Source organism: Oncorhynchus gorbuscha, linkage group LG04 (genome assembly GCF_021184085.1).
Source record: "Oncorhynchus gorbuscha isolate QuinsamMale2020 ecotype Even-year linkage group LG04, OgorEven_v1.0, whole genome shotgun sequence".
NCBI lineage: Eukaryota > Metazoa > Chordata > Actinopteri > Salmoniformes > Salmonidae > Oncorhynchus > Oncorhynchus gorbuscha.
Window position 1 is genome coordinate 42,932,167 of NC_060176.1, and position 25,936 is coordinate 42,958,102.

General features: G+C 42.4%; 2 protein-coding genes across 2 annotated transcripts; one reads left to right on the forward strand and one right to left on the reverse strand.

Annotated features, from left to right (window-relative positions):
• The first annotated feature begins 6 nt into the window (after positions 1 to 6).
• LOC124034097 (ATP synthase subunit alpha, mitochondrial-like) lies at positions 7 to 9,625 on the forward strand. The gene is made up of 11 exons (XM_046346837.1): positions 7 to 161; positions 867 to 945; positions 2,289 to 2,458; positions 2,584 to 2,757; positions 7,205 to 7,371; positions 7,635 to 7,935; positions 8,071 to 8,295; positions 8,410 to 8,517; positions 8,668 to 8,812; positions 8,928 to 9,078; positions 9,185 to 9,625. Exons 1-11 carry the CDS (start codon positions 102 to 104, stop codon positions 9,261 to 9,263), a joined length of 1,659 nt encoding a protein of 552 aa, XP_046202793.1. The 5' UTR covers positions 7 to 101; the 3' UTR covers positions 9,264 to 9,625.
• Positions 9,626 to 13,207: 3,582 nt separating this feature from the next.
• On the reverse strand, positions 13,208 to 19,770 carry LOC124034099 (phospholipid phosphatase 1-like). The gene is made up of 6 exons (XM_046346838.1): positions 19,325 to 19,770; positions 16,146 to 16,297; positions 15,696 to 15,990; positions 15,487 to 15,545; positions 15,176 to 15,352; positions 13,208 to 14,046 (listed from the first exon to the last, which is right to left on the reverse strand). The coding sequence occupies exons 1-6, from the start codon at positions 19,380 to 19,382 to the stop codon at positions 13,924 to 13,926; spliced, it is 864 nt and encodes a 287-aa protein (XP_046202794.1). The 5' UTR covers positions 19,383 to 19,770; the 3' UTR covers positions 13,208 to 13,923.
• Positions 19,771 to 25,936: the final 6,166 nt, after the last annotated feature.

Here is a 25,936-nt window from a genome sequence, read left to right on the forward strand (position 1 = left end):
ACATAAAAAGAAGAAGAAGGGGTTCGTTTTCGGCCATTCGCACACCCTCCAAGTACAGCTAGCTGGTCTTTGCAGGTGGTGGAGGACAAGTACCATTCGAAATGTTATCTGTGCGAGTTGCAGCGGCTCTGGCCAGGAGCCTGCCCAGACGTGCTGGATTTGTGAGTATTGCATTGATTTGGATGTTGAATAGAGGACATTTAGTATTGCACGATTTAAAATGTCATTGTGAATGCAGTGGATATGTGAAGGGTACATACAGGCCGCCACCTTCACGCGCTCGTCCCAGAACTATATGTCCAAGAAAGGACACGTATGTCACTCGACGTATCGTCTTGATATTTATTTGGTAACGTTAATTTGCTAGGTTTGCTGTTTTTATAACTCGTTCATTTCACATTTCGTTTAGATTTGCACGTTGAACGCGCTTATGCGCACTTGAACTAACACTATACGGCCCCATATAAAATGGCTGTGCTAGCAAGCTGACTAGGTTAGCATGCTATCAGCTAGTTAGCTCATTTCTGAAGGTCAGAATCGCTTTACATGCTGAATGCTCCATTCGCGCGCACATACTACAACATTCTGTAAGTATATTTAGCTGTAGTGTCTAGCCTACGCTTTGAAAAGGTCGATTTTCTTATTTTTTTATTGGTTGCTTAGTGTGATTTATATTTTTCATAGGCCAGCTGTCAAAGGAGGACTACTTGCGCACAACCTAGCTAGCTAATAGCTAACGTTACTTGGGCTAACGCCTAGCGCTTATGCCATGTTTTGTTTGTAACGTATTCCAGTTTATTGTGCAATTTCTGTGCGGTTCAATTACACTTGTTTTTAACAACCGATCATGATTTTATTAATTGTAGGTGTCCAAAAATGTTGCCGCCGCCTGCGTAGGAGTGAATCACCTCCACACACATAGACCATGTCTTGCTGCGAAGACCGGTAAGTATAGAGAGAATGGGGACTCAAGGAATGACCTTCTGTTCTTGGATCAGAAATCCAGTTTTGCCACAAGTTTCACTTGTTATGAGCTGGGCACTTAGGTTTAGATGACATTTGAAAACAAAAACATAATGTTGCTATCTTAATTTTCCCCTGTATAAACTGAGATGACTCTTTCTTATTTGTCACATGTGCCGAGTACAGCAGGTGTAGACCTTACCATGAAATTATTACTTACAAGCCCTTAACCAAAATTGCAGTTTAAAGAAAAATATTTACAAAATAAACTAAAGCATAAAAGAACAACAATAACGAGGCTATATACAGGGGGTACAGGTACTGACTCAATGTGCGGGGCTTACAGGTTAGTCTAATATCTACATGTAGGTGGAGTTAGTGACTATGCATAGATGATAAACCAGCGTGGCTGAGAACATGCCATACAGGGCGGTGATGCAACTGGTCAGAATGCTGTCGACGGTGCAGCTGTATGACTTTTTAAGGACCCACGCCCAATCTTTTCAGTCTCCTAAGAGGGAATAGGTGTTGTCATGCTCTCTTTACAACTGTTTTGGTTTGCTTGGACTTGATGCTCTCAACCTGCTCCACTACAGCCCCATCAATGAGTGGGGGTGTGCTTGGCCCTCATTTACCTGTAGTCCACAATCATCTCCTTTGTCTTTATCACATTGAGTGAGAGGCTGTTCTGGTACCGCACTTCCAGGTCTCTGACCTCCTTTCTATAGGCTGTCTCATCGTTGTCGGTGATCAGGCACTGTTGTCGTCGGAAAACTTAATAATGGTGTTGGAGTAGTGCTTTGCCAAACAGTCATGGGTGAACAGAGTACAGGAGTGGACTAAGCATGCACCCCTGAGGGGCCTCAGTGTTGATGATCAGCGTGGCAGATGTGGTGTTGCGTATCCTTACCACCTGGGGGCGGCCCGTCAAAGTCCAGGATCCTGTTGCAGAGGGACGTGTTTAGTCCCAGGGTCCTTAGCTTAGTGATGAGCTTTTGAGGGTGCTATGGTGTTGACTAAAGCTCAGCGTTCAATGTGGGAAAGGGCAGTGTTGAGTGCCAGAGACTGCGTCATCTGTGGATCTGTTTGGGCGGTATGCAAATTGGAGTTGGTCTAGGGTTGTTTAAAGGTCTTTCTCACATAGGCTACGGCGAGCATAATCACACAGCATCTGGAACAGCTGCTGCTCCCATGCATGCTTCAGTGTTGCTTGCCTCAAAGTGCGCATATAATTAATTTAGCATGTCTGGTAGGCTTGTGTCACTGGGCAGCTCAACCAGTTTTAATGTAAACTTATGTTTTATGTGTTTCTTTTTTAATTTTAGGCACAGCCGAGGTGTCCTCCATCCTGGAGGAGAAGATCCTGGGTGCTGACACTAGTGCTGATCTGGAAGAGACTGGTCGTGTGCTGTCCATTGGTGACGGTATCGCCAGAGTGTATGGTCTCAGGAATGTTCAGGCTGAGGAGATGGTGGAGTTCTCCTCTGGGCTCAAGGTGCAGATCTAGGAGAAATTTATGAATCTGAACTTAACCATTTTTAAACTTAACAGATTAAGCTTTTCCATCTACTACTGTCGTCAATTGGTATATTTTAACGAGACATCTTTCCTCTTTTCTAGGGTATGTCTCTGAACTTGGAGCCTGACAATGTTGGTGTTGTGGTGTTCGGTAATGACAAGCTGATCAAAGAGGGTGACATTGTGAAGAGGACTGGTGCCATCGTGGACGTGCCAGTGGGTGTGGAGCTGCTGGGTCGTGTGGTGGACGCTCTGGGCAATGCCATCGACGGAAAGGTGAGGGCAGATTTATGTAGTTAATTGTTATTCATCAAATATTATTGGTCGTGTACACATATTGCAGATATTATTGCAGGTGCCACGAAATGCTTATGTTTCTAGCTCCAACAGTGCACTAATACCTAACAATATACACAAATCCCTAAAATTAAAGATCAGAAACAACTATGTCAGTCTGGAATCGATGGATTTAGTGCCTTCAAAGTATTCACACACCATTACTTTTTCCACATTTTGTTACAGCCTGAATGTACAATTTTTTTTACATAATTAAAAAAAGTCACTGGCCTACAGACGATGCCCCATAATGTCAAATGTTTTACAAATCAATTAAAAATGTAAAGCTTATGTCTTGAGTAATGAGTATTCAACCCTGTTATGGCAAGCCTAAATAAGTTCAGCAGTAAAAAAATATATCTTTAGTTGCATTGACTCTATGCAATAGTGTTTAACATTATTTTTTTACTCTCTGTACCCAACACAAACAAATATCTGTACATTCACTCAGTCGGGCAGTGAATTTCAAACAGTCTCAACCACAAAGACCAGGGAGATTTTCCAATGCCTTGCAAAGGAAACCACTTGGTAGATTTGTTTTTTAATTATTTTATTTTTAAATAAGTGAAAATTAAATATCCCTTTGAGCATGATGCATGTATTAATTACTTTGGATGGTGTATTAATACACTCAATCACTGCAAATATACAGCTGTCCTTCCAAACTCCGTTGCCAGAGAGGAAGAAACCACTCAGGGATTTCACAATGAGGCCAATAGTGAAGTTTAAAGCAGTTCGTTTAACTGTGATAGAACTGTGGATGGATCAACGTTGTAGTTATTACTCCACAATACTAACCTCCATGATGGTGAGAAGAGAACCTGTACAGAATAAAAAAATGTTCCAAAACATGCTACCATAAAGCAATAATTAAAACACTGATTGACAATAAATTTCACATGCTGTTGTGGAAATGGAATAGACAACAGGTGGAAATGATAGGCAATTAGCAAGACATCCCCAATAAAGGAGTGGTTCTGCAGGTGGGGACAACAGACAACTTCTCAGTTCCTATGCTTCCTGGCTGTTTTGGTCACTTGAATGCTGGCGGTGCTTTCACTCTAGTGGTAGCATGAGACTGAGTCTACAACCCACACAAGTGGCTCAGGTAGTGCAGCTCATCCTGGATGGAACATCAATGTGAGCTGTGGCAAGAAGGTTTGCTGTGTCTGTCAGCGTAGTGGAGGTGCTACCAGGAGACAGGGCCAGTACATCAGGAGACATGGAGGGCAACAACCCAGCAGCAGGACCGCTACCTCCGCCTTTGTGCGAGGAGGAGCACTGCCAGAGCCCTGCAAAATGACCTCCAGCAGGCCACAAATGTGCATGTGTCTGCTCAAACGGTCAGAAACAGACTCTAAGAGGGTGGTATGAGGGCCTGACGTCCACGGGTGGGGGTTGTGCTTACAGCCTAACACCGTGCAGGACGTTTGGCATTTGCCAGAGAACACCAAGATTGGCAAATTCGCCACTGGCGCCCTGTGCTCTTCACAGATGAAAACAGGTTCACACTGAGCACATGTGACAGTCTGGAGATGCCGTGGAGAACTTTCTGCTGCCTGCAACATCCTCTGGCATGACTGGTTTGATGGTGGGTCAGTCATGGTGTGGGGTGGCATTTCTTTGGGGGGGGCGCACAGCCATCCATGTCCTTGCCAGAGGTAGCCTGGCTGAGATCCTCAGACCCCTTGTGAGACCATATGCTGGTGTGGTTGGCCCTGGGTTCCTCCTAATTCAAGACAATGCTAGACCTCATGTGGCTGGAGTGTGTCAGCAGTTCCTGCAAGAGGAAGGCATTGATGCTATGGACTGGCCCACCCGTTCCCCAGACCTGAATCCAATTGAGCACATCTGGGACATGTCTCGCTCCATCCACCAACGCCACGTTGCACCACAGACTGTCCAGGAGTTGGCGAATGCTTTTGTCCAGGTCTGGGAGGAGATCCCTCAGGAGACCAACCGCCACCTCATCAGGAGCATGCCCAGGCTTTGTAGGAAGGTCATACAGGCATGTGGAGGCCACACACACTACTGAGCCTCATTTTGACTTGATTTAAGGATAAAGTTGGATCAGCCTGTAGTGTGGTTTTCCACTTTAATTTTGAGTGGTACTCCAAATCCATGGGTTGATAAATTTGATTTCCATTGATCATTTTTGTGTGATTTTGTCAGCACATACAACTATGTAAATATTTCATTCAGATCTAGGAAGTGTTGTTTTAATGTTCCCTTTATTCTTTGAGCAGTGTATACATTTTTAAAATTCTCCCCAATTTTGTGATATCTAATTGGTAGTTAGTTTTGTCCTATCACTGCAACTCCCGTGCGTACTCGGAGGGCCGGCGGTTGAGAACCATGCGCCCTCTGAAACATGACCCGGCCAAGCTGCACTGCTCTTTAACCATGGAAGTCAGCCCACCAATATGTCTGAGGAAACACCGTACAGCTGGCGACCAACGCCAGCGTTCAATGCCCCCGGACGCCACAGTGAGTCACTAGAGCGTGATGGGACAAGGATATTCCAGCTGGCAAAACTCGGACGATGCTGGGCCAATTGTGCGCTACCTTATGTCTTCTGGTCACGGCCGACTGCTACACATCCCGGGATCAAACTCAGATCTGTAGTGCCGGCTCTAACACTGATCAGTGCCTTAGACTGCTGCACAACTTGGGAGGCCTTAACTAAATGAACTTTGTCCTGAAAACAAAGTGTAATGTTTGGGGTAAATCCAACACAGCACTGGAGTACCACTCTTCATATTTTCAAGCATGGTGGTGGCTGCATCATGTTATGGGTATGCTTGTCTTGGGAGTTTAATATGTGTGTGTGTGTGTGTGTGTGTGTCTCTCATGCATACAAATGTATCTCATGCATACATGCATGCATAGGAAAGCCTTGTTCAGTCTGCTTTCCACAAGACACTGGGAGCCACATTGACCTTTCAGCAGGACAATAACTTAAAACACAAGGACAAATGTACATGCGTTGTTTACCAAGATGACATTGAATGTTCCTGAGTGGCCTAGTTACAGTTTTGACTTAAATCGACTTGAAAATGTATGGCAAGACCTGAAAATGGTTGTCTAGCAATGATCAACAACCGACTTGGCAGATCTTGAAGAATTTAAAAGAAATGTGCAACTATTGTACAAAGTTTAGACTTAACCAGAGACTGACAGCTGTAATTGCTTCCAAAGATTCTAACTAGCTGTGTTTGAATACTCATATCGCTTGTCTACCGTAAGTTGATGCTGTTACTGTGTTACTACTTGCTAGCTTGTTAGCGTAACAAATGACTAAGACATCTTACAACTTCACAATGTCCATTGAGAATGCACAACTATACCGCTAAGAATTATATGAATAATCAAGTCCCTACACGTTGGGTGCGTAGTTAGATGGCGTATAGTTAAAATACTGGCAAGTTCGATGTAGTAGCCAACTAACGTTAGGTTGCTAGATAACATACCGGTACATACAAGCAACTGCATTAATGATATTCTGTTTGTAAGGGAAGCGTAGCTAACAAATTGTCAGCTAACGTAGTGTAGCTTATTTGAAAATTAATTATTTTATTACATTTTTTTTTTATAAACATTTGTTAAAGCAATATATTTCTATACGCTTTCCTCTGACTTCGGCTGCATATTTTCTTCAAATCTGAAAATGTTAAGCCACGCTCATTTTCTGAAGATTTGCATTATGGACCTTAAAAGCACAGAAATGGTGTCCACTGCATGTATACTTTGTATTTTGGAGACTAGTATGACATCCAGGAACTTTTGGCATACTATGACCAATAACCATACTACATACTCAATTAACGTCACACATAGTGCAGCTAGTATGAGTATTTGAACACAGCTAGTGACCATAGCTATTGACTCGGGTGTGAATACTTACGTAAATTATATTTCTGTTTCATTTTTTTGTAAATTTGCCAACATTTCTAAACATGTTTTCCCTTTTGTTTGTGTGGATGAGTGATCGTGAAATCTATTTAATCCATTTTGAATTCAGGCGGTAACGCAACAAAATGGGCAATAGAGGCATATGAATACATTCTGAAGGCACTGTGTATGGACAGTATATGAATAGGAAAGGTGTACAGAAGTAGTTGTATAGGATGAGGTAGGAACAGGAAGACCATGTCTGTCGACGCAGTCTTGAAAACATTCATAGGTAATAGTATAACATAACGTTAGTTCATTTTAAGAATTCATGAAGATGTATTTTTATACCCAAACATCTTGGATGCCACACAATAAAAAGATCTCCCACCTGATCCTTTCAGATCTAGGGTCCTTGGGTTGTGACTACAGGTTTACTGCGGTCTGGCCATATCGGGTCTGATCAGAATAGCGTTAACCCTTCTTTGTCCCTCAGGGTCCTCTTGGATCGAGCATCCGTAGGCGTGTGGGTCTGAAGGCCCCAGGCATCATCCCCCGTATCTCTGTGAAGGAGCCCATGCAGACGGGTATCAAGGCCGTGGACAGCCTGGTGCCCATTGGCCGTGGCCAGCGTGAGCTGATCATCGGTGACCGGCAGACTGGGTAAACAAATGGCCAGGTGCCATCTATCCCGTAGTCGGGCTATTTGGGGATTACAACTCTGCATGTTCAATGTGTCAAACAATTGTTAATGTTCTATCTACACTTAATTTGCCTTTACGTGGAGGGTAGTAGACAGCACTTCAACCATTTTCTATTGCCTCCCATTCAACTTTAAAGCCATGCAGTTATATTTGTAGTAATTATTTGCTTACTCTGACACTAGAACTGTAATCTAATACAAATTCCCTCTTCTATTCTAACAGCAAAACTGCTATTGCCATTGACACCATTATCAACCAGAAGCGTTTCAACGAAGGCAAAGATGAGAAGAAGAAGCTGTACTGTATCTACGTTGCCATTGGCCAGAAGAGATCTACTGTGGCCCAGCTGGTGAAGAGGCTGACTGACGCTGATGCTATGAAATACACCATTGTGGTGTCTGCTACAGCCTCTGATGCTGCTCCCCTGCAGTACCTGGCCCCATACTCTGGCTGCTCCATGGGAGAGTTCTTCAGAGACAACGGCAAGCACGGCCTCATCATCTATGATGATTTGTCCAAGCAGGTGAGAAGGGGGAAGTCTGGGCTGAGTGAAGTCTTGAATGTGATGCTGCTTCATGAAGATAAAATAAAGGAACCAGGCTTTGTTAATCTACCCATGTTTAACTGCTGTATTCACATCCCTCCTAAATCCCTCCAGGCTGTAGCCTACCGTCAGATGTCCCTGCTGCTGCGTCGTCCCCCTGGTCGCGAGGCCTACCCCGGTGACGTGTTCTACCTACACTCCCGTCTGCTGGAAAGAGCTGCCAAGATGCACGACAACTTCGGAGGCGGCTCCCTGACCGCTCTGCCTGTCATTGAGACCCAGGCTGGAGACGTGTCTGCCTACATCCCTACCAACGTCATCTCTATCACTGACGGACAGGTGGGTGCAGTGTGGAGAGGTCATATCATTATTGTCCCCACTTGCCTTATCCTCCAGTCAACTTATCAAAGTTTAATGTAATCCCTAAACAGAAGTGTGCTCTCTCCCCTGCAGATCTTCTTGGAGACTGAGTTGTTCTACAAAGGTATCCGCCCAGCCATCAACGTGGGTCTGTCTGTGTCCAGAGTCGGATCGGCTGCCCAGACCAAGGCCATGAAGCAGGTGTGACCTGTGGCTTTAAGGGGACTGATATTATACGTCAGATAAATGCAGACAAACTTTTTTAAATTCATCAGTTACCCCAGAGTATTTTCTCACTTGGAATCAGTCTCTTAAATCCATAATACGATTGTGGTCCTTTACTGTGTGTAGGTGGCTGGTACCATGAAGCTGGAGTTGGCCCAGTACCGTGAGGTGGCTGCCTTTGCCCAGTTCGGCTCTGACCTGGACGCTGCCACCCAGCAGCTGCTCAACAGGGGTGTCCGCCTCACTGAGTTGCTCAAACAGGGACAGTACTGTGAGTGTCACCACCCAACATGCTAATAAAGTTTAACATTTTATGTCGTCAACCAGGGCCACTCCTTAATTTGGGGAGACATGCATTTTTATTTTACTTTCTCTCCCTCCCCCAGGCCCCATGGCCATTGAGGAGCAGGTGACAGTCATCTATGCTGGTGTCAGAGGTCACTTGGACAAGATGGACCCTTCCAAGATCACCAGGTTTGAGAAGGCCTTCCTTGTACACGTCCTCAGCCAGCACCAGGACCTGCTCACCACCATCAGGTAACGGGACCGTCTGAGTAATCGGTAAAAATCTATGGCTGACGTTAATCATTATGAAGGTTGATATGAATTTAATCTGAAGTAATGAGACTCGTTTTTATTCCAGGACCGATGGTATGATCTCACCGACAGCTGACGCCAAACTGAAGGAGATTGTGTTGACCTTCCTGTCCAGCTTTGAGTAAAGAGCGAAACTGCTCCTGATCCTTCAGTGTGCTTACGGTCTGTCGCATTGTCCTAATATTATATGTATGTGAAACACTGAAGGCCAGAACCTCAATGTACAGATTTCTCCTAAGAAGAAATAAAATTGTACAACCCTAGAGAGCTGTGGTAAAATTTGACTGTTCGTGGTAGACTGTGCCGGTCCAGCAGATTATCCAGTTGAAGGGAATAAAATGTCATGTGAAAAATAATTCTTGCTCTGTTCTAATGCAGTAACTGTTTCTCCCACTGTGGGTCTTTATATACTCAAACTACTCTAAATTTCTTGTGACTTTGTTCATGAATTTCATGAGTTAAAATAAACACATTTGGGTGGTCTCAATTACAGGGTATCAAAATCTTCACTTTTGCATCACAAGAAACGTAGCACACTCAATCAACCATAAAGCATTTCATTGTTGGAAAGAAATGTATGGCATTGATTGTGTTTAGCAACTGTTGGAATGTCTATTGGGAAATATCTGTCGCTGGCTCATGAGCTCATGAGTGTCCAGTTTCTGGAATGCTGGAATGGTGGGTGTAACTCATTTGATGATGGAAATAAAGGTATCCACACTTATTGTAAAACAGACATTATGAGAGGTATATCTATTACAGCTTCTCGCCCATAAATCTGGACGAATACAGCCCTTTTGCGTATTGAAACAACAACCCCAGTAAGTCTGTGCATGATTGTCAAAATGTTATTACTCTAAGTAATACAATTTGAACTTGCATTCCATGTATGACTGAACTCTGAAAATTATGGGGTTATTCATTTTGGAGTGTTACTTGTCAAATCCTTTGCTACAGTCAGACAAGGTAATCAATCATTTACCTCCCCGCTGCAATGTTTGTCCACTAGAGCGTGGTAGTTGATCTGGTTGACCCCATGTGAGCAGACAGTCATGTGAATTACATGTTATTTCTAGTAGTTTCTTTTCACTAAATTGTTATATACAATTAGTGTATTTAACAGCATTTTCCCAGCTGATTTCATTTGAACACAGTGCATTGCTTGACAAGTGTGAGTAGTGTGTCAGAGTATTAATGGGACTTCTGTCAATGAAGACATGTCTGGGTCAAAAGTCTCTTTTGTAGCCTGGTGAGAGTGGCTAGGATCAGAACAAGCTCAGTGATAAAGATATGGTTACATTTATCAACGTGAAACACTAGTCTGAACACAAATTGAAACTAAGCGAGTCCAACCTTAACAGAGATGAGATCTTCAGCAAGTTTGAGAACACCAAGTGGATGTTGACTGGTTAAATAAACCATATGAATGTGTATGTGCCTTTGTGTTTAGCAGCAGTCCATTTATGGTATTCAAAACCATATTTGACCTCTGCACATTTCATGTGTACTTAACCATGACAACTGGTTCATCTAGTAGAGAGGAATAATAGTGTATTTTTTTTAATCCTAAAGATCTTTCTCTGGTATCAGCTGTTCAGACCCTTTATTAAATCAAATAAACAATACCAGCTTGTATAGTCACATAGTTTATCAATTCAAAAGTCACATGAACAAATGTATTTCACATGAACATCATATGGTGAACATTACATTTCCTTCTATTCAATATATTTTTAAGTAGCATCTTACCCTTTGTAGTCTCATGAGAACTTTGGTCCTTTAATTTCTCTGTTTCAATCTGAGCTATGGATACCGGAAGGACTGACCATCCATGATATTAAAATGATAGTTTTAAACATGGTTTGAGGCTGTATAGTGTTTAAATGTAGGGTGCTTACAAACATTGGAGTAAAACAACTTAATATTTTGGGTTCTGATGGGGAATGACAGTTAACTAGCTCATGAGGCTTTTATAAATTCTATTCTTCAAGAATAAATGGGTATATATTAATTTATAAGTACAAAAATTATTGAAACAACTGCAGATTGCTCCTTTCCTTTGAATATGATGAATATCATCTCATGTACTTTGTACATGACACAATTCATTTTTCCAATTGTTTACAGATGGATTATTTCACTTATAATTCACTGTATCACAATTCCAGTGGATTAGAAGTTTACATACACTAAATTGACTGCCTTTAAACAGCTTGGAAAATTCCAGAAAATGGTGTCATGGCTTTAGAAGCTTCTGATAGGCTAATTTGACATAATTTGAGTCAATTGGAGGTGTACCTGTGGATGTATTTCAAGGCCTACCTCTTTGCTTGACATCATGGGAACATCAAAAGAAATCAGCCAAGACCTCAAAAAATAAATTGTAGACCTCCACAAGTCTGATTCATCCTCCGATGAGGTACCACGTTCAGCTGTACAAATAATAGTACGCAAGTATAAAGACCATGGGACCACGCAGCTGTCATACCGCTCAGGAAGGAGACTGTCTCCTAGAGATGAACGTACTTTGGTGCGAAAAGTGCAAATTGATCCCAGAACAACAGCAAAGGACCTTGTGAAGATGCTGGAGGAAACGGGTACAAAAGTATCTATATCCACAGTAAAACTAGTCGAAAATCAACATAACCTGAAAGGCCGCTCAGCAAGGAAGATGCCACTCCTCCAAAACCGCCATTAAAAAAAGCCAGACTACGGTTTGCTACTGCACATGGGGACAAAGATTGTACTTTTTGGATAAATATTCTCTGGTCTGATGAAACAAAAATATAACTTTTTGGCCATAATGACCATCGTTATGTTTGGAGGGAAAAAGGGGAGGCTTGCAAGCCAAAGAACACCATCCCAACCGTGAAGCACAGGGGAGGCAGCAACATGTTGTGGGGGTGCTTTGCTGCAGGTGGGACTGGTGCACTTCACAAAATAGACACCATCATGAGGAAGGACAATTATATGGATATATTGAAGCAACATCTCAAGATAGTCATGAAGTTAAAGCTTGGTCGCAAATGGGTATTCCAAATGGACAATGACCCCAAGTATACTTCCAAAGTTGTGGCAAAATGGCTTAAGTCAATGTATTGGAGTGGCCATCACAAAGCCCTGACCTCAATCCTATGGACAATTTGTGGGCAGAACTGAAAAGCATGTGCGAGCAAAGAGGCCTACAAACCTGATTCAGTTACACCAGCTCTGTCAGGAGGAATGGGCCAAAATTCAACCAACTTATTGTGGGAAGCTTGTGGAAGGCTACCCGAAACATTTGACCCAAGTTAAACAATTTAATGGCAATGCTACCAAATACTAATTGAGTGCATGTAAACTTCTGACCCACGGGGAATGTGATGAAAGAAATAAAAGCTGAAATAAATCACTCTCTACTATTATTCTGACATTTCACATTCTTAAAATTTAGTGGTGATCCTAACTGACCTAAAACAGGGAATTTTTACTAGGATTAAATGTCAGGGATTGTGAAAAACTGAGTTGAAATGTATTTGGCTGAGGTGTATGTAAGCTTCTGACTTCAACTGAAAGTACCTCTCTGTTTGTGCTGTTGCTGGCCAGCAACTAAGCAATGACAGCAGTTGTTAGTGAAAGGACTATGGTGCATGTTACATAAGAATGTGTTTAATTTGAAGATGACTTAATTACCATTTGCATGTCCGTAATGTCTATGGGTGTGGCTGAAAGTTGAGGACACACCCACAACAGCTGAGTGTGAGACAGAACACAACTATGTAGTTCCAGACTTGTGGTGAGTACGCCTCTATATTTTCGTCTGAAGTCTGTACTTTGGCTCTTGAGGAACATTAGGAAAGGAATATGGTCCGTGTGTTTTGACCCCACCCTGCCTTACCTCCTGGGCCCCACCTAACTCTTACTTCAAAAAGAGATCCTTTACGTCAATGGGACATCCATTGATGACATCCATTTACATCAATGTGACAGTTATGGTTTTGGACTTTCTGTATGGGTAGTTCCTCACGATCTCACTAAACAACGCACACACTTCTACAGTTCAAAAAATGTGTCTCAGACACAGTTGTACCAAAGTACCAAAATGGAATTCCATCTTTATTTGTGTCACATAGCTAGCATTTTGTTTTCCGAAAAGCTCAAAACACCGTTTTTACAACAGTACATTTGCATACAAATGTCAAAAAGTTCATTTGTGTATTTGTCGCCATGATTTCTACACTTGGACACGTGTAAGGAGTTTCCAGGGAGATTTGAGCAAGTGTCAGCAACAACAATCTGGCGAAGGCAGTATTAAAAAAATATATACAGTACATAGCACATCATTGCAAAGCTCAGTAAGTCTCCTGACTTTCATTTAACCTTTGGGACAGTCGTGGTATTTCATTCCCAGGTGTAAGACTTATTATTGGCCAGGCTACACACATGGACACCCATTACTCACTGTAACAAACTTGAATATCACTCATTTCAAACACAATCCTCAAACCAATGTAATCCCAACTGTTCCAACAAGAGCAGACCTCGCACCGCAATTGCACACAAAGACCAGGAATTGAACACAAGGACCGTTAGCTCAACACACATAGGCAAGATCATTGGCTCTGAGAGGACTTAACTTCTGTCTACATGGCTCAGGCAACATGATATTTACACGACAGTCAATGCCAATGACCTGAAATGCATGGAAATAAATAACTATAGTTCTCTGAAGCGGATGGCACGTAGTTGTAGCTAGCTTAACATGCTACTTGTCCTCAATGCATTGTCCATGTTGTAGTCAGAGCTTCATCCTGTGCTTCCGTAGTGGATCCCATTTGCAGGGTTGTCCTGTAGACTGGGGTGGGACGTCTCCTCTTGTATCTCTACTGGATCAACAGGCGTCTTGAAGAAATCGGACACACAGAACACCTATGTTGGGAGAGGAGAGGACAGCATTTCTTATACAATGGAGACTGAAACCGAGGAAACTACTTGCAGTGATACAGTATAAACATGAATGATGTTGTCTCTAAAGGAATGGTACTACATGGTTTGTTCATATATAATTCCATGCAGAAACATAAGGTGCCCACTATTATGCATTTAACTAGCTACCTGTGTCAATGTGAATAATGAACTACAACAGTGGCTATCAACTTACTTTAAGTGTTTACCCTAATCGGCTGGGCCTGTTGTCAATCTGGCTGGGCCAGTGCGCAGGCTCACCCGTGTCTATAACCTATAGCAGTGGTTCCCAACATTTTTTAAACCGTGGAGCATCTTGATGGGAAATACAATTCGGCGGCACACCTAAAATGTTCCTATTAATGTATTTAGTGGTAATCACTGCCATCTCCTCTGATCCATACTGCAGATCATATATTTTCTGTGACAAACATTTTTTATAGATTAAATAGCAAATCTGCGCCAGAAAATTGTAAAATAGTTCTTCAGATTTGAATGGTTTGGGCTACAGACAAGCGTTTCTTTGCACGGCAAAGGTGCAGTCACAAACTCAATGCCATGCTCTGTTTGTTTCTATGGCAGTATAGCTAAGCCCAGAGCCATATATTAAGAAATAAATGATTCTGGCTAAGCCTATTCAGACTTGCCTGTGCTAATGGTTTTCACAGACAAAGTCAAATGATATAAATGTAACACCAGCCTGAGCGCACTGGACTTGAAACAACGATACAGACGTAACCATGTGCCATTTAATGTGGTTAGAGCGTTGGACTAGTAACCAGAAGGTTACAAGTTCAAACCCCCGAGCTGTCAAGGTCCAAATCTGTCGTTATGCCCCTGAACAGGCAGTTAACCCACTGTTCCTAGGCCGTCATTGAAAATAAGAATTTGTTCTTAACTGACTTGCCTAGTTAAATAAAGGTAAAAAATAAATAAATAAATGTATTGTCTGGCAGTAGTGCTCCCAAATCAAAATTCCATGTGCATTCCACAGGTCACATTTATAAGTGAGTGTTAAAAAGATTTGAGGCACACAAGAGAGTCCCTCAAGGCAATCTGGTTGGGAACCGTTGACCTATAGCTAGCTACCCACCGTGAGTATCGCAACTATCGCCCCCAGCAGGAGGCCAGTAAGTACGTCATTCCAGTGGTGTTTGTAGTCTGAGACGCGTGACAGCCCCACGTAGATGGACGTTGCCATCAGGAAGAACTGGATGGTGGGTCTGAGGAGCCTGGCCCACTCTGTCTGCAGTCTGGCCTGGATGTACAGCTAAAAGAGAGAGGGAAGAAGGACACCATCAACATCATGAAAAGGGAGCTATTGCTTGGGGACAGAAAAGAACTGAACTGTTGTAGCATCACTGTATGTAACAATGAGCACAGTATGCCCACTGCTGTACTTACTGCTAGGAACAGCATACAGTACATAGAGAAGGATGAGTGACCAGAAAAAAAAGGAAAGTCTGTAAAACAGAAGACAAAAAAAAGATGAGGGGAAACTGTGTTTACAGCCTCGCAAACATCTTTCGAGCTTACATTTGCCAGTAGAGTTCAAAGTTTTTCAGTCTCGATTTTGCAGCAATATCATCTCTTGGGATGTAACCCTAGGAAACCTCTACTGTACCTGGCCTCATCCACCATGTTTTTGTCCCCGGTACAGGTGAAGTTCTCGATGTAGCCTCCAGCAATGCAGTTGATACGGTCCCACATAGGCTTACACACAGCCAGGAAGTGGGGACGCAGACGACCAATCGAGTACTTGGCAATGTCCGTCAGTGATTGGTTAGCAGCAGCCCCGAACAGGAAGCTGCCCACTGCTTTGTAGATGCACGCCACGTAGTTAGCCCCCAAGGATGATTTGGTCTTTATATGAGTCATATAGACGCCAAGGCACTCACCACTGACTACCTGTGAAAGCAAGAGAAGTCATCTTTAACTGAGGTGAATTGAATAGATTGACATATTGTCTCAAATTATTGTACTTTTACCATAAAACACTTAAAACACAAATACCTGATATGTTGAAGAGAACATCTGAGAACAGAGCGAAGGTAACGACTTACCACAATCAGTGTGAAAGGGATCATGACTCCCCCCAGTAACTGGTAGGATATGGTGTCCTCTTTCAGGGGGTATCTGATGGACTCATCATTACAGAAGAAACCCCTGTTGAAGGGATTGTGCTGAGGGGTGAGGATCACAAAGGGAAGCCCAACTGGAGAGAGAGAGAGAGAGACAGATGAAGATAGAAGTCTCCTTAGCTCAAACTAGCCTTTGTAAACATACTTTTAAGGTTCTGCTGTAATTCTTTAAAACACGCTGTTGACCAAACCGTCACAGGAAAAAGGAACTTGGTAGGCAAAACCTGATGAAAATCAATATGCAAATAAGGCGTGCTTGTTCATGCTTTCACTTGATTTGATTATACCATTCTCTCCTGCTCTGACCTCCCTCTCACCTTACCAAATAGCCCACTCATTACCAAGGTAACAAATAAATGTAAAAGTCAATTCAATAAAGGAGGGACACAACACTCTTAAATAATAGAGTCTAGAAAGTAAGTGGACAGCATATCAACCCCCATAAGAGAAAATAAAACAACAGGAAAATCAGAGAACACCTGTTTCTAAAATGAATGAGCCTTACTACTCTGAAACAGACTAGCAACCAGGCTAGCTAGTCGATGAGTCAGCGCAGGATGTTTCCGTTAAGGTTAGCTGACCTAACTAACGATAACATGATTTGATGGAGATGCTGGTGTACCACTTCCTCCTGATTCAGCTCACACCGAGGATCGAACCCAGTAGCTCTACCTTGCTAGCACATGTGACCGCGTTCCTGAAGCGTCTTACCAGTCGGTGGCTGGCGAAAAGCGGGGGGGGCACTTCATGCTGAGGAGTAAGTTTCACACATCTCCATGTGCTACACTGGCATGGATGTCTAAATGCTTCTGACACTCAGTCAGACTCACTCAGGCACACAGTCCAAATCACCTGTAACAGAGTGGATTACTCTCTTACGCTACACTGCTCTCATCTGATTTCTCACACTCCACAACATGTTCACAACAATTAGGCCTTCACCAAGCGAAATATGGAAAACACAGGTCTAACTATACAATAGGATACCAATGAAGAATTCCGTGTCCTGATATCTCGTTCAGTCTCTCGAGGTAAGCCATCTCTCTTGCATCTTTATTTGTACCTAGCAGAAGGCTACATATACTACGACCCACTATTCCCAATTCACAGTGTCAGTCTTCATCAGCTTCAAAGTTCAACCAAGTTTGTTGTAATTTGGAACTAGGTTTGTTGCTTCTTAAAATACCCTTCTATTCAACCCACGTACTCTCTTCACAGCTGAAGTAACTTAATTTGCTATTTGAATCACTCAGGTTACACGACCAGACTTGCTCTATCTTGATTCTGGCCAGTAAAGCACATTCAACCCCTGTCGGCAGATTCCAGCCTAAATTAGTGAACTACACTCTTAGAAAAAAAGGTGCCCTCTAGAACCTAAAAGGGTTCTTTGGCTGTCCCCATACTAGAACCCTTTTGTCATCCATGTAGAACTATTTTCTACAGTGGGTTCTACATGTAACCTAAAAGGGTTCTTCCTAAAACCAAAAAGGTTTCTACCTGGAACCAAAAATGGTAATCTTATGGTGAAATCTGAAGAACCCTTGTGGAACCCTTTTTTCTAAGAGTGTAGCAGTCACAGGTCTTTGATTAGAGCCTGTCCTGTTGGGGAGTATGGGCACAATGTGCCATCCTTCGTTGAACATTCTGACTGCTTCTAATTGGTCACAAAAGGTGGGGAAAATGCAGATATTTTTTTAAAGTGCTACACTAGACACTTACTCCAAGTTGCACTTAGGCACAGATTTAGGATCACATGGTTAACGGCACTAAGTACCATATCTTGACAAGACTTGTCGGAGTTATCTGACTAAGTAGGGGTGAGACAACACGAAAGTGCTAGACAACCTTGCTTTTTAAAATGAGGAAACCGGAGGGCCAACATTATTTTTATGATGTTTGAAGATGGTTGGCTTGGGTCTTGTTTTTCTCACAGAGTTCCAGTTTTGACTCCATCTCTGCTCGACTGTAGCCTGCCTGTGGCATAAACAAACTATTTTTTCTCATAATAGTAGTGTTGTACTGTCTTTCATCACACAAAATCACAAAATCCTGCACCATCTTTAGTTACACTAAAATTTGTGGCAAAAAAACAACCCAACCCTTTCGCCAAATCCCTATATTAGAGTAAGTCTATTAAGACCCAGACCACGTTTAGATAAAGACCACGAGATCAAGAGTCCATCGCCGCAGTCGGGGGATATGAAATGTACCCCAATTTGAGAATTAGTCACATACACTTTAGAAAACACACTACGGATAATGGCATAATCATGTTGTGGTCAATATGTAATAACTGAACCCCATTGAACCCATGATCTACCCCTCTGACTGTTGTTTAATATGCAACCAGAAGGCTACACTCAAATCAACAAATACACCTTGTGGGCCTGAATGATCGAATACAATATAGGCTATAGGTTATAAGATAAGTTATAGCTAAAACTAGAACACAATGTTATTACCTGGTCAAGACATGGTTAGGAAAAACTCGTGGCCCTAGTTCTTATAATATACATCCATACTGTGTGTTGTATGCTATTATAAACCGGGTGGTTAGAGCCCTGAATGCTGACTAGCTGAAAGCCTTGGTAAAACAAAAAAGTCATTTTTACTGCCTGTTCTATTTACGTTGGTAACAAGTTTGTAATACCAATACGGCACTTCGATTGGTTTGTGGTATATTGCCAATATATCACGGCTAAGGGCTGTATCCAGGCATTCAGCGTTGCGTCGTATCTAAGAACAGCCCTTAGCCGTACTATATTGCCCCCCCCCCCCCCCCCCTAGCCGTACTATATTGCCCCCCCCCCCCTTATTGCTTAATTATAACAGTGTTATTGACCACAACATCTCTAGTAGTGGGTGAGTAGTGGAATATAACACCCATTCATTCAGAGAGTTAGACACTTACTGTTAGATAGAAGTAACCCATGCACCTATAGTCATAATGTAGCCTAGCTACAATAGTCGTAATAAATAGATACCTCCAATATAACTGGTGTTTAGGCTACAGTAGACTAGTGCAGAATAACTTCTCATAGAATAGGAACTCTATAAGGCTTAACACTGCCAACAACATGGTAAGTACGTCGGTTACATACCGAGGATAAGGCAGGTTACGTCGAGAAGGACGAGAGGGATTCTACCAGTCTCAAACATCTTGTGTCTCTGGACTTCTGTCTTTGACAAAGCCGTAGACTCCGGAGCGTCCGGCGTCTGTCTGCTTTTTTTCAGCGAGATGTGAGACAGCCTATCGGTGGAACATGCCTCGCTATTTGTTTAAAACAATAAAACAAATATAAAAAGGAAATCGATATTGTAGGTCTTACTAAACCTAACCAAAAACGTGTAAAACAAAATGTTAGTTTTTTAAATCAAGGGGGGCTACTGTCTAATAAACAAACCAGCCCTATTCCTAAAACCACTACGTTTTCCTTTCATTACCCTTTAGAATCCGTACAACCCAACTTCATAATATAACGGATTCTTAAGCAAGAAAAAAAGACGCTCATAATCTCCTGGTGCTTCCAGTAAAATACACCGGTAATAAAACAGGCAGGCCTCTGGTTGTGATTATGATAGGGAGGTGGGATCAGGTGAAGAGCCTATCGCGTGCTTGCTAGGAAATACGACAGCCGTCGCCCGATGTTTGACTCGCTCCACCCCTCCCTCGAGCTATGCAAAATTGAGGTTACGTCAATGCAGGAAACTCCAATTCTTGATTGTGGCAAAAAGTGTTCAATGTAACTAAAACCAACTATTATCAATTAATTTACTATGATTATATTGACCCTTAGAAGGATGATGAAAATAAAGGTGACAATAGAGATGAAACAATGTATCTATAGCCTGTGTGGCAAGTATACATTTTTATAGAGGTTCTACCAAGCCAAAGTGTTCTATCCTGTGTCGAAACATGTCTGACCATGGATTACTGGCAGTGGTGAGTACACACCAGTTATGTCTGTGCATCCTGCAAAAACAACACAACAAGAAACAACACACACTCACAGGAAGAGACAGAGAGAAGAGGTTGTGAAATATTGACTCTCCCAATTTATTAATGCAAGACCAGAAACACCACAAATACTGACGTACCTGCAATTGCTCATCTATGCCCAAATCATATAAATGGCTAGGATGGTGCATGCCATCAGAATTCTTTTAACTACAGCATTCTTTTAACTACTTGACCTATCCAAGTTATGGGCTCCAGGTCGGTTGGTTGGTTGGTTGGGTCCCAGCCAGTTCCTCTTGGTTTGTGGGTAAAGCTTGGGTTGTGGCTACAAACATGGTTTTATCTATTCGATGAGTAACACAGAATGTTTGGGAACCCACTGTGCTTATGTATCCAAATGTGGTCATTTATTTGCCAGGATATTTTATTCAGTGTCCACCAGTTTTAAGAAGAGGGAAGTACCGTAGGCCTAAATATGAATATGCTTAGACAGTCTGTTTCTCTAAATTCATATTTCAATTCATATAACTAAAAACTGTAAAGCATTATGACCTTGTATTACATATTCAGACACAGTTATAAAGCAAAAAATATAATTTTCATTGAGTTGAAAGTCCATAGCAGGCATAATCTGAAGCGGACAGTCTCAATACAACAAAGACAGTAAAATATTATTCTGACCTCCCTGCTTTCAGACTCAGTACAGGAATGAAGGTGGCGATAGAGGACATACAATGAGTTAGTATGCCTACATAACATCACCATTTAAAAAAATTAAAATCAAGTTTCTGTCATGTCATGACAAAGTTCATGTCTCATCCCTATACTCTCCCTCGTCAGGCCCTGTGTTAAGTCTGTAGAAGGAGAAAGACATTGTTCTCTCAACAAAACCCAGAGGATGTCTCTCCTCTCCAGGTGTTTTGATTTCATTACCCTAACCACTGGTCCAGGGTCAGATATTGTGTAACCCCCTAATGGTTAAGTTTAGGATAAGCGGTAGAGTAGTCTGATCTTAGATATGTGGTTATGGGGCAGTTTCTAGTTTTTACCTCTTCAGGTGCTCCTGGATCTCCTGTGTGAAGAACAGCTCCCCAGGTGCCTGTGAGAGACCTCACTCATGGCCTTGGTCTGCATACACATCTTATACTTGTCTGGCGGCAGCTCGTCTGCACACTGCTTCTCATACCACAGGTGGAAGAGGCCTCGGGAGGGAGAGTGAATCACCATCAGCTTGCAGTGCAGGTACTTTCTGTACTTTCTGTACAGGTGAACATCCTCCAAACCTCAGCCTTTGGTGTTCCGGTCAAACCCACCTGTGCAGATCACAGATTCCAATTGGCTAAATAAATCAATCAGTCAGTCAGTCAGTCAGTCAGTCAGTCAGTCAGTCAGTCAGTTAGTCAGTCAGTCAGTCAGTCAGTCAATGAAAAAACACATTGTTATATTACCTATGTTGATGAAATCAGACCTATACTTTCCAAACCCAAGATCTCTCCAGAATCCAGCGTCCTTCCTTATCACCTGTTGCAGAAAGACACAATGTATAAGTATCATATAAAGAACCCAATATAATGAATTATGCCTTTTTGGCTGCATTTACACAGGTATCCTGTGTGAACACAGCTTTTGAAGGGATTTCCACACCCAGATGTCATAAGGAGTATGAACAGTTGTTGTTGAAAAGAAGAGAGGGGCTGTGATTATTGTAGATAAGAGATGGATTGTACTGGCTGAAGAACAATGGGTGGAACACTATCACCTAAAGTTAGAAAAACAAAGTTAGGGACTGCATCACAGTGTTGTGGCGTTACTACAGGCTGTGTCATTACCGGCCGTGACCGGGAGTCCCATAGGGCGTTGCACAATTGGCCCAGCGTTGTCTGGGTCAGGGGAGGGTTTAGCCGGGGGGCTTTACTTGGCTCATCGTGCTCTAGCGGGCACCTGCAGGCCAACTTTGGGCGTCAGTTGAATGGTGTTTCCTCCTCCTTGGTGCAGCTGGCTTCCAGGTTAAGTGAGCGGGTGTTAAGAAACACGGTTTGGCAGGTAATATTTCGGAGTACGCATGAGTCGACCTTCGCCTCTCCCTAACCCCTTGGGGAGTTGCAGCAATGAGACAAGATCGGAATCCATTAGAACTTCCATTGACAGAAATACTGACAGACAGATTGATAGATAGTGGTCCTTCTGTAGCTCAGTTGGTAGAGCATGGCGCTTGTAACACCAGGGTAGTGGGTTTGATTCCTGGGACCACCCATACGTAGAATGTATGCACACATGACTGTAAGTCGCTTTGGATAAAAGCGTCTGCTAAATGGCATATATTATTATTATTATTATTATAGATCGTTATACTTTTAGAAAAAAGGTGCTATCTAGAATCTCAACAGGTTTTTTGGCTGTCCCCACAGGAGAACCTTTCGAATAACTCTTTTTGGTTCCAGGTAGAATCCTTTTGGGTTTCATGTAGAACCCTTTCCACAGAGGGAAACAAAAAGGGTTCTCCAATGGGGACAACTGAAGAACCCTTTTGGAACCCTTTCTTCAAAGAGTGTAGGAGACCCCATTCCTCACCGGGATCTGCATGAGTCTGCAGGAAGTAAAAGAAGTCCAGGGTAAAATGGATGTCGACGTCGCAGAAGAAGAGCATCTGGGAACTGGGTCTCCCTGGTGGGAGGGCAGTGAGAGAGTTCTGCTGAGGTCATCTAAATCAATTTTTTCAATTTTCGCCTAAAATTGCATCCCCAAATCTAACTGCCTGAAGCTCAGGAACTGAAGCAAGGATAACTGTATTTCTTCCATTTGCGAATAATAAACTGTTGTCACATTCTCAGCTGCTAGGCGATGGTCTTTAAGCCCATTCCAGCCTTGTGTGGGTCTACAATCTTGTCCCTGACATCCTTGGAGAGCTCTTTGGTCTTGGCCATGGTGGAGAGTTTGGAATCTGATTGATTGATTGCTTCTGTGGACAGGTGTCTTTTATACAGGTAACAAACTGAGATTAGGAGCACTCCCTTTAAGAGTGTGCTCCTAATCTCCGCTCGTTACCTGTATTAAAAATACCTGGGAGCCAGAAATCTTTCTGATTGAGAGGGGGTCAAATGCTTATTTCCCTCATTAAAATGCAAATCAATTTATAACATTTTTTACATGTGTTTTTCTGGATTTATTTGTTGTGATTTTGTCTCTCACTGTTCAAATAAACCTACCATTAAAATTATAGACGGATCATATCTTTGTCAGTGGGCAAACGTACAAAATCAGTAGTTGATCAAATACTTTTTTCCCTCACTGTATGTCTCAGATTCACAGTTTGACATTAGCGTTCAGATATTACTCAGAGAAATGACAAACAAGTCTGCAATCCACAAACCCTCAATAACTCAATACTTCTTATTTAATATGAAACTGTGTATACTTTACTCAGCCTTCCTCTACACTGACTCCCCCCTCCCTCTCATCTCCCGTGTTTATTAGTGTGTGTGTGTGTGTGTTTCATTTTGAAACCCCCACCTTTTAAATATTCAGTCTCGCTGACTGTGAAGTCTAATTAGTAGTGGGAAATGGGGAAATGACTTCAGAATATTCTGACCCCTACACTAAAATTCTTACTAGATAATTGGTAGCTGTAGGATCAAGTGGGATGAAAACGTACATGCAGTATCTACATTCCAATTGAGTTCTACTGGATGAATAACATTTGTCCAAGACTGATATATGTTTCATTTTGATAAGACCATTATTAAAAGAGTTTTTGTTCAAATAAAGACATATTCAGATTTAGAGATGACATGTAGGATAGGAAAGTAGCAGAGCTGCATGTCACCACAAGTGGCCGACCGAAATAAGACTTCAGATGTCACTCTTCGGTTTTACCAGAGGGTGGTGCTCAGTTCCCACACACAAATGCACACGCACACAACATAGTCCAGACATAAACAACTTGAAAAGTAACAAACTGAGATGAAGAGGAAACCCCTCCAGTTGTTAAAGTCATATTTATTGATGCACACCAAAAACGTGGAATGTGGCTGGTGTTGGGAAAAGCACATCTCTGTCGGTGCTGTAGGGGGTGCTATATTTAGAGATGGGAAACATCAGGGAAACAGGGCCACTGTCCGCCCCGGCACCTTTGTTATTGTTTTTGTTTTGTGGATGAAAAGCAGGTGAGAGCTTCGAACAGAGTGCAACATTTCTTTGCAGTACATATTCTGCTGTTCTAACGTGCGTGCAATGTCCGAGAGGGGGGGGGAGTGTTCCTTGTTGTAATATCCCAAACGGACTTGGGCATTTACTGCTATTAATAACTGGTTACCAACATAATTAGAAGAGTAAACAAGTGTTTTTGCATCATACCCGTGGCATATTGTCTGATATACACATGGCTGAACTACTGTTTCAGCCAATCAGCATCCAGGACTCAAACTACCTGGGTTTATAATTTTCTTCACAGTCACACATTACATAAGTGTGATCAAACAAAGCGATGATTCAGTCCATTCTTAATACAGAGACTATAGCGGAGTGTTAATGTGCTTTTGTGCTCAATATAGGCAGTGATTACTTGGTCTGTGTTTGACTGGTAAAACAGTTTTAAAAAACAGATTACTCCACAGAAATGTGTGAAAAGGAGCCATTGAATGCCACCGTCAAGAAATGTAAAAACATATTATTCAAAAAGTATGCAATGTATTCCATGTGACTGAGTTGTTCTTGAGAAAGAATCACACAAAAACAGTGAAACTCTCTAAACTCTACTGTAACTTGATTGAAATGTGAAGAACGCTTTGCTTCAATGAAAGCCACGTCACAGGTTTTGCTACACCAGTAATACGAAAGAAAACGGCAGGTGTAGTGCCTTTGATTACTTAGATGTCTCAATCCATCGATGTGATTGGCTAGGTGTCAAAACCAGGCTGTCTGCATATCTCAGGTCCACAACAGACTACTGAGCTAAAGCCTAGGTGTTCATGCTGGGAGCTAAAACAAGTCTTCAGGTGGTTCTAAAACATGTGAGCATGGTTCACCAAACCACCAGCTTGTCACAAATATGTTGTTGAGAATAGTCTTTAACTACATTTGCTGTAGTGTAGAATGGTAATAGGTTTCCCCAAAAAACTGTCAGAGTGTTAGAGTGCAAAACGTCGTCTACATTCTGAAGAAATAACACGTTTCAGTCATTAAACCCCCAAAAAAGACATTTTGAGAGGGTGATGCACATTATTCACATTGCCTTGATCCATGTACAACAATAGAAAACAAACATGGTATACATATGTTATGAACAAGATGTCACGACTTCTGCCGAAGTCGTTGCCTTTCCTTGTTCGGGCGGTGCTCGGCGTTCGACGTCACCGGTCTTCTAGCCATCATTGATCCATTTTTCATTTTCCATTGGTTTTGTCTTGTCTTCCCACACACCTGTTTTCAATCCTCAGTGGCGCTGTTTCCCTGATGTACTTAACCCTCTGTTTCCCCTCTGTTTCCCCTCATGTACCCATGTTTGTTCATGTCTGTACTTTTAGTGTAATGGAGCATGTTCTGTGGACATTTATTAAAAGACTCCATTTTGACTCTCCTGCACCTGACTTCCCTGCGACCTATACACACACGACGCTGACACAAGAACTATAACAAGTGATCCAAACAGACTCCCCTGTATGACATAGAACACACACAACACACAGGTAAGCACAACATGTCGGTAGAACATCACTGTGTATTTTCTCAACCCCATGGTTCTGATAGGGCCACTCGT

Bases quoted from the DNA above. Each gene is read 5' to 3' on its own strand.
- LOC124034097 (XM_046346837.1), top strand. From the start codon at position 102: ATGTTATCTGTGCGAGTTGCAGCGGCTCTGGCCAGGAGCCTGCCCAGA. The intron at 8,296-8,409 runs GTGGGTGCAGTG...TCTCCCCTGCAG, and splicing joins TCTCTATCACTGACGGACAG to ATCTTCTTGGAGACTGAGTT. The intron at 8,813-8,927 runs GTGAGTGTCACC...TCCCTCCCCCAG, and splicing joins GCTCAAACAGGGACAGTACT to GCCCCATGGCCATTGAGGAG.
- LOC124034099 (XM_046346838.1), bottom strand. From the start codon at position 19,382: ATGTTTGAGACTGGTAGAATCCCTCTCGTCCTTCTCGACGTAACCTGC. The intron at 15,991-16,145 runs GTAAGTCGTTAC...TTGCTTTCACAG, and splicing joins TCCCTTTCACACTGATTGTG to GTAGTCAGTGGTGAGTGCCT. The intron at 14,047-15,175 runs GTGGGTAGCTAG...CTCCCAACATAG, and splicing joins CGATAGTTGCGATACTCACG to GTGTTCTGTGTGTCCGATTT.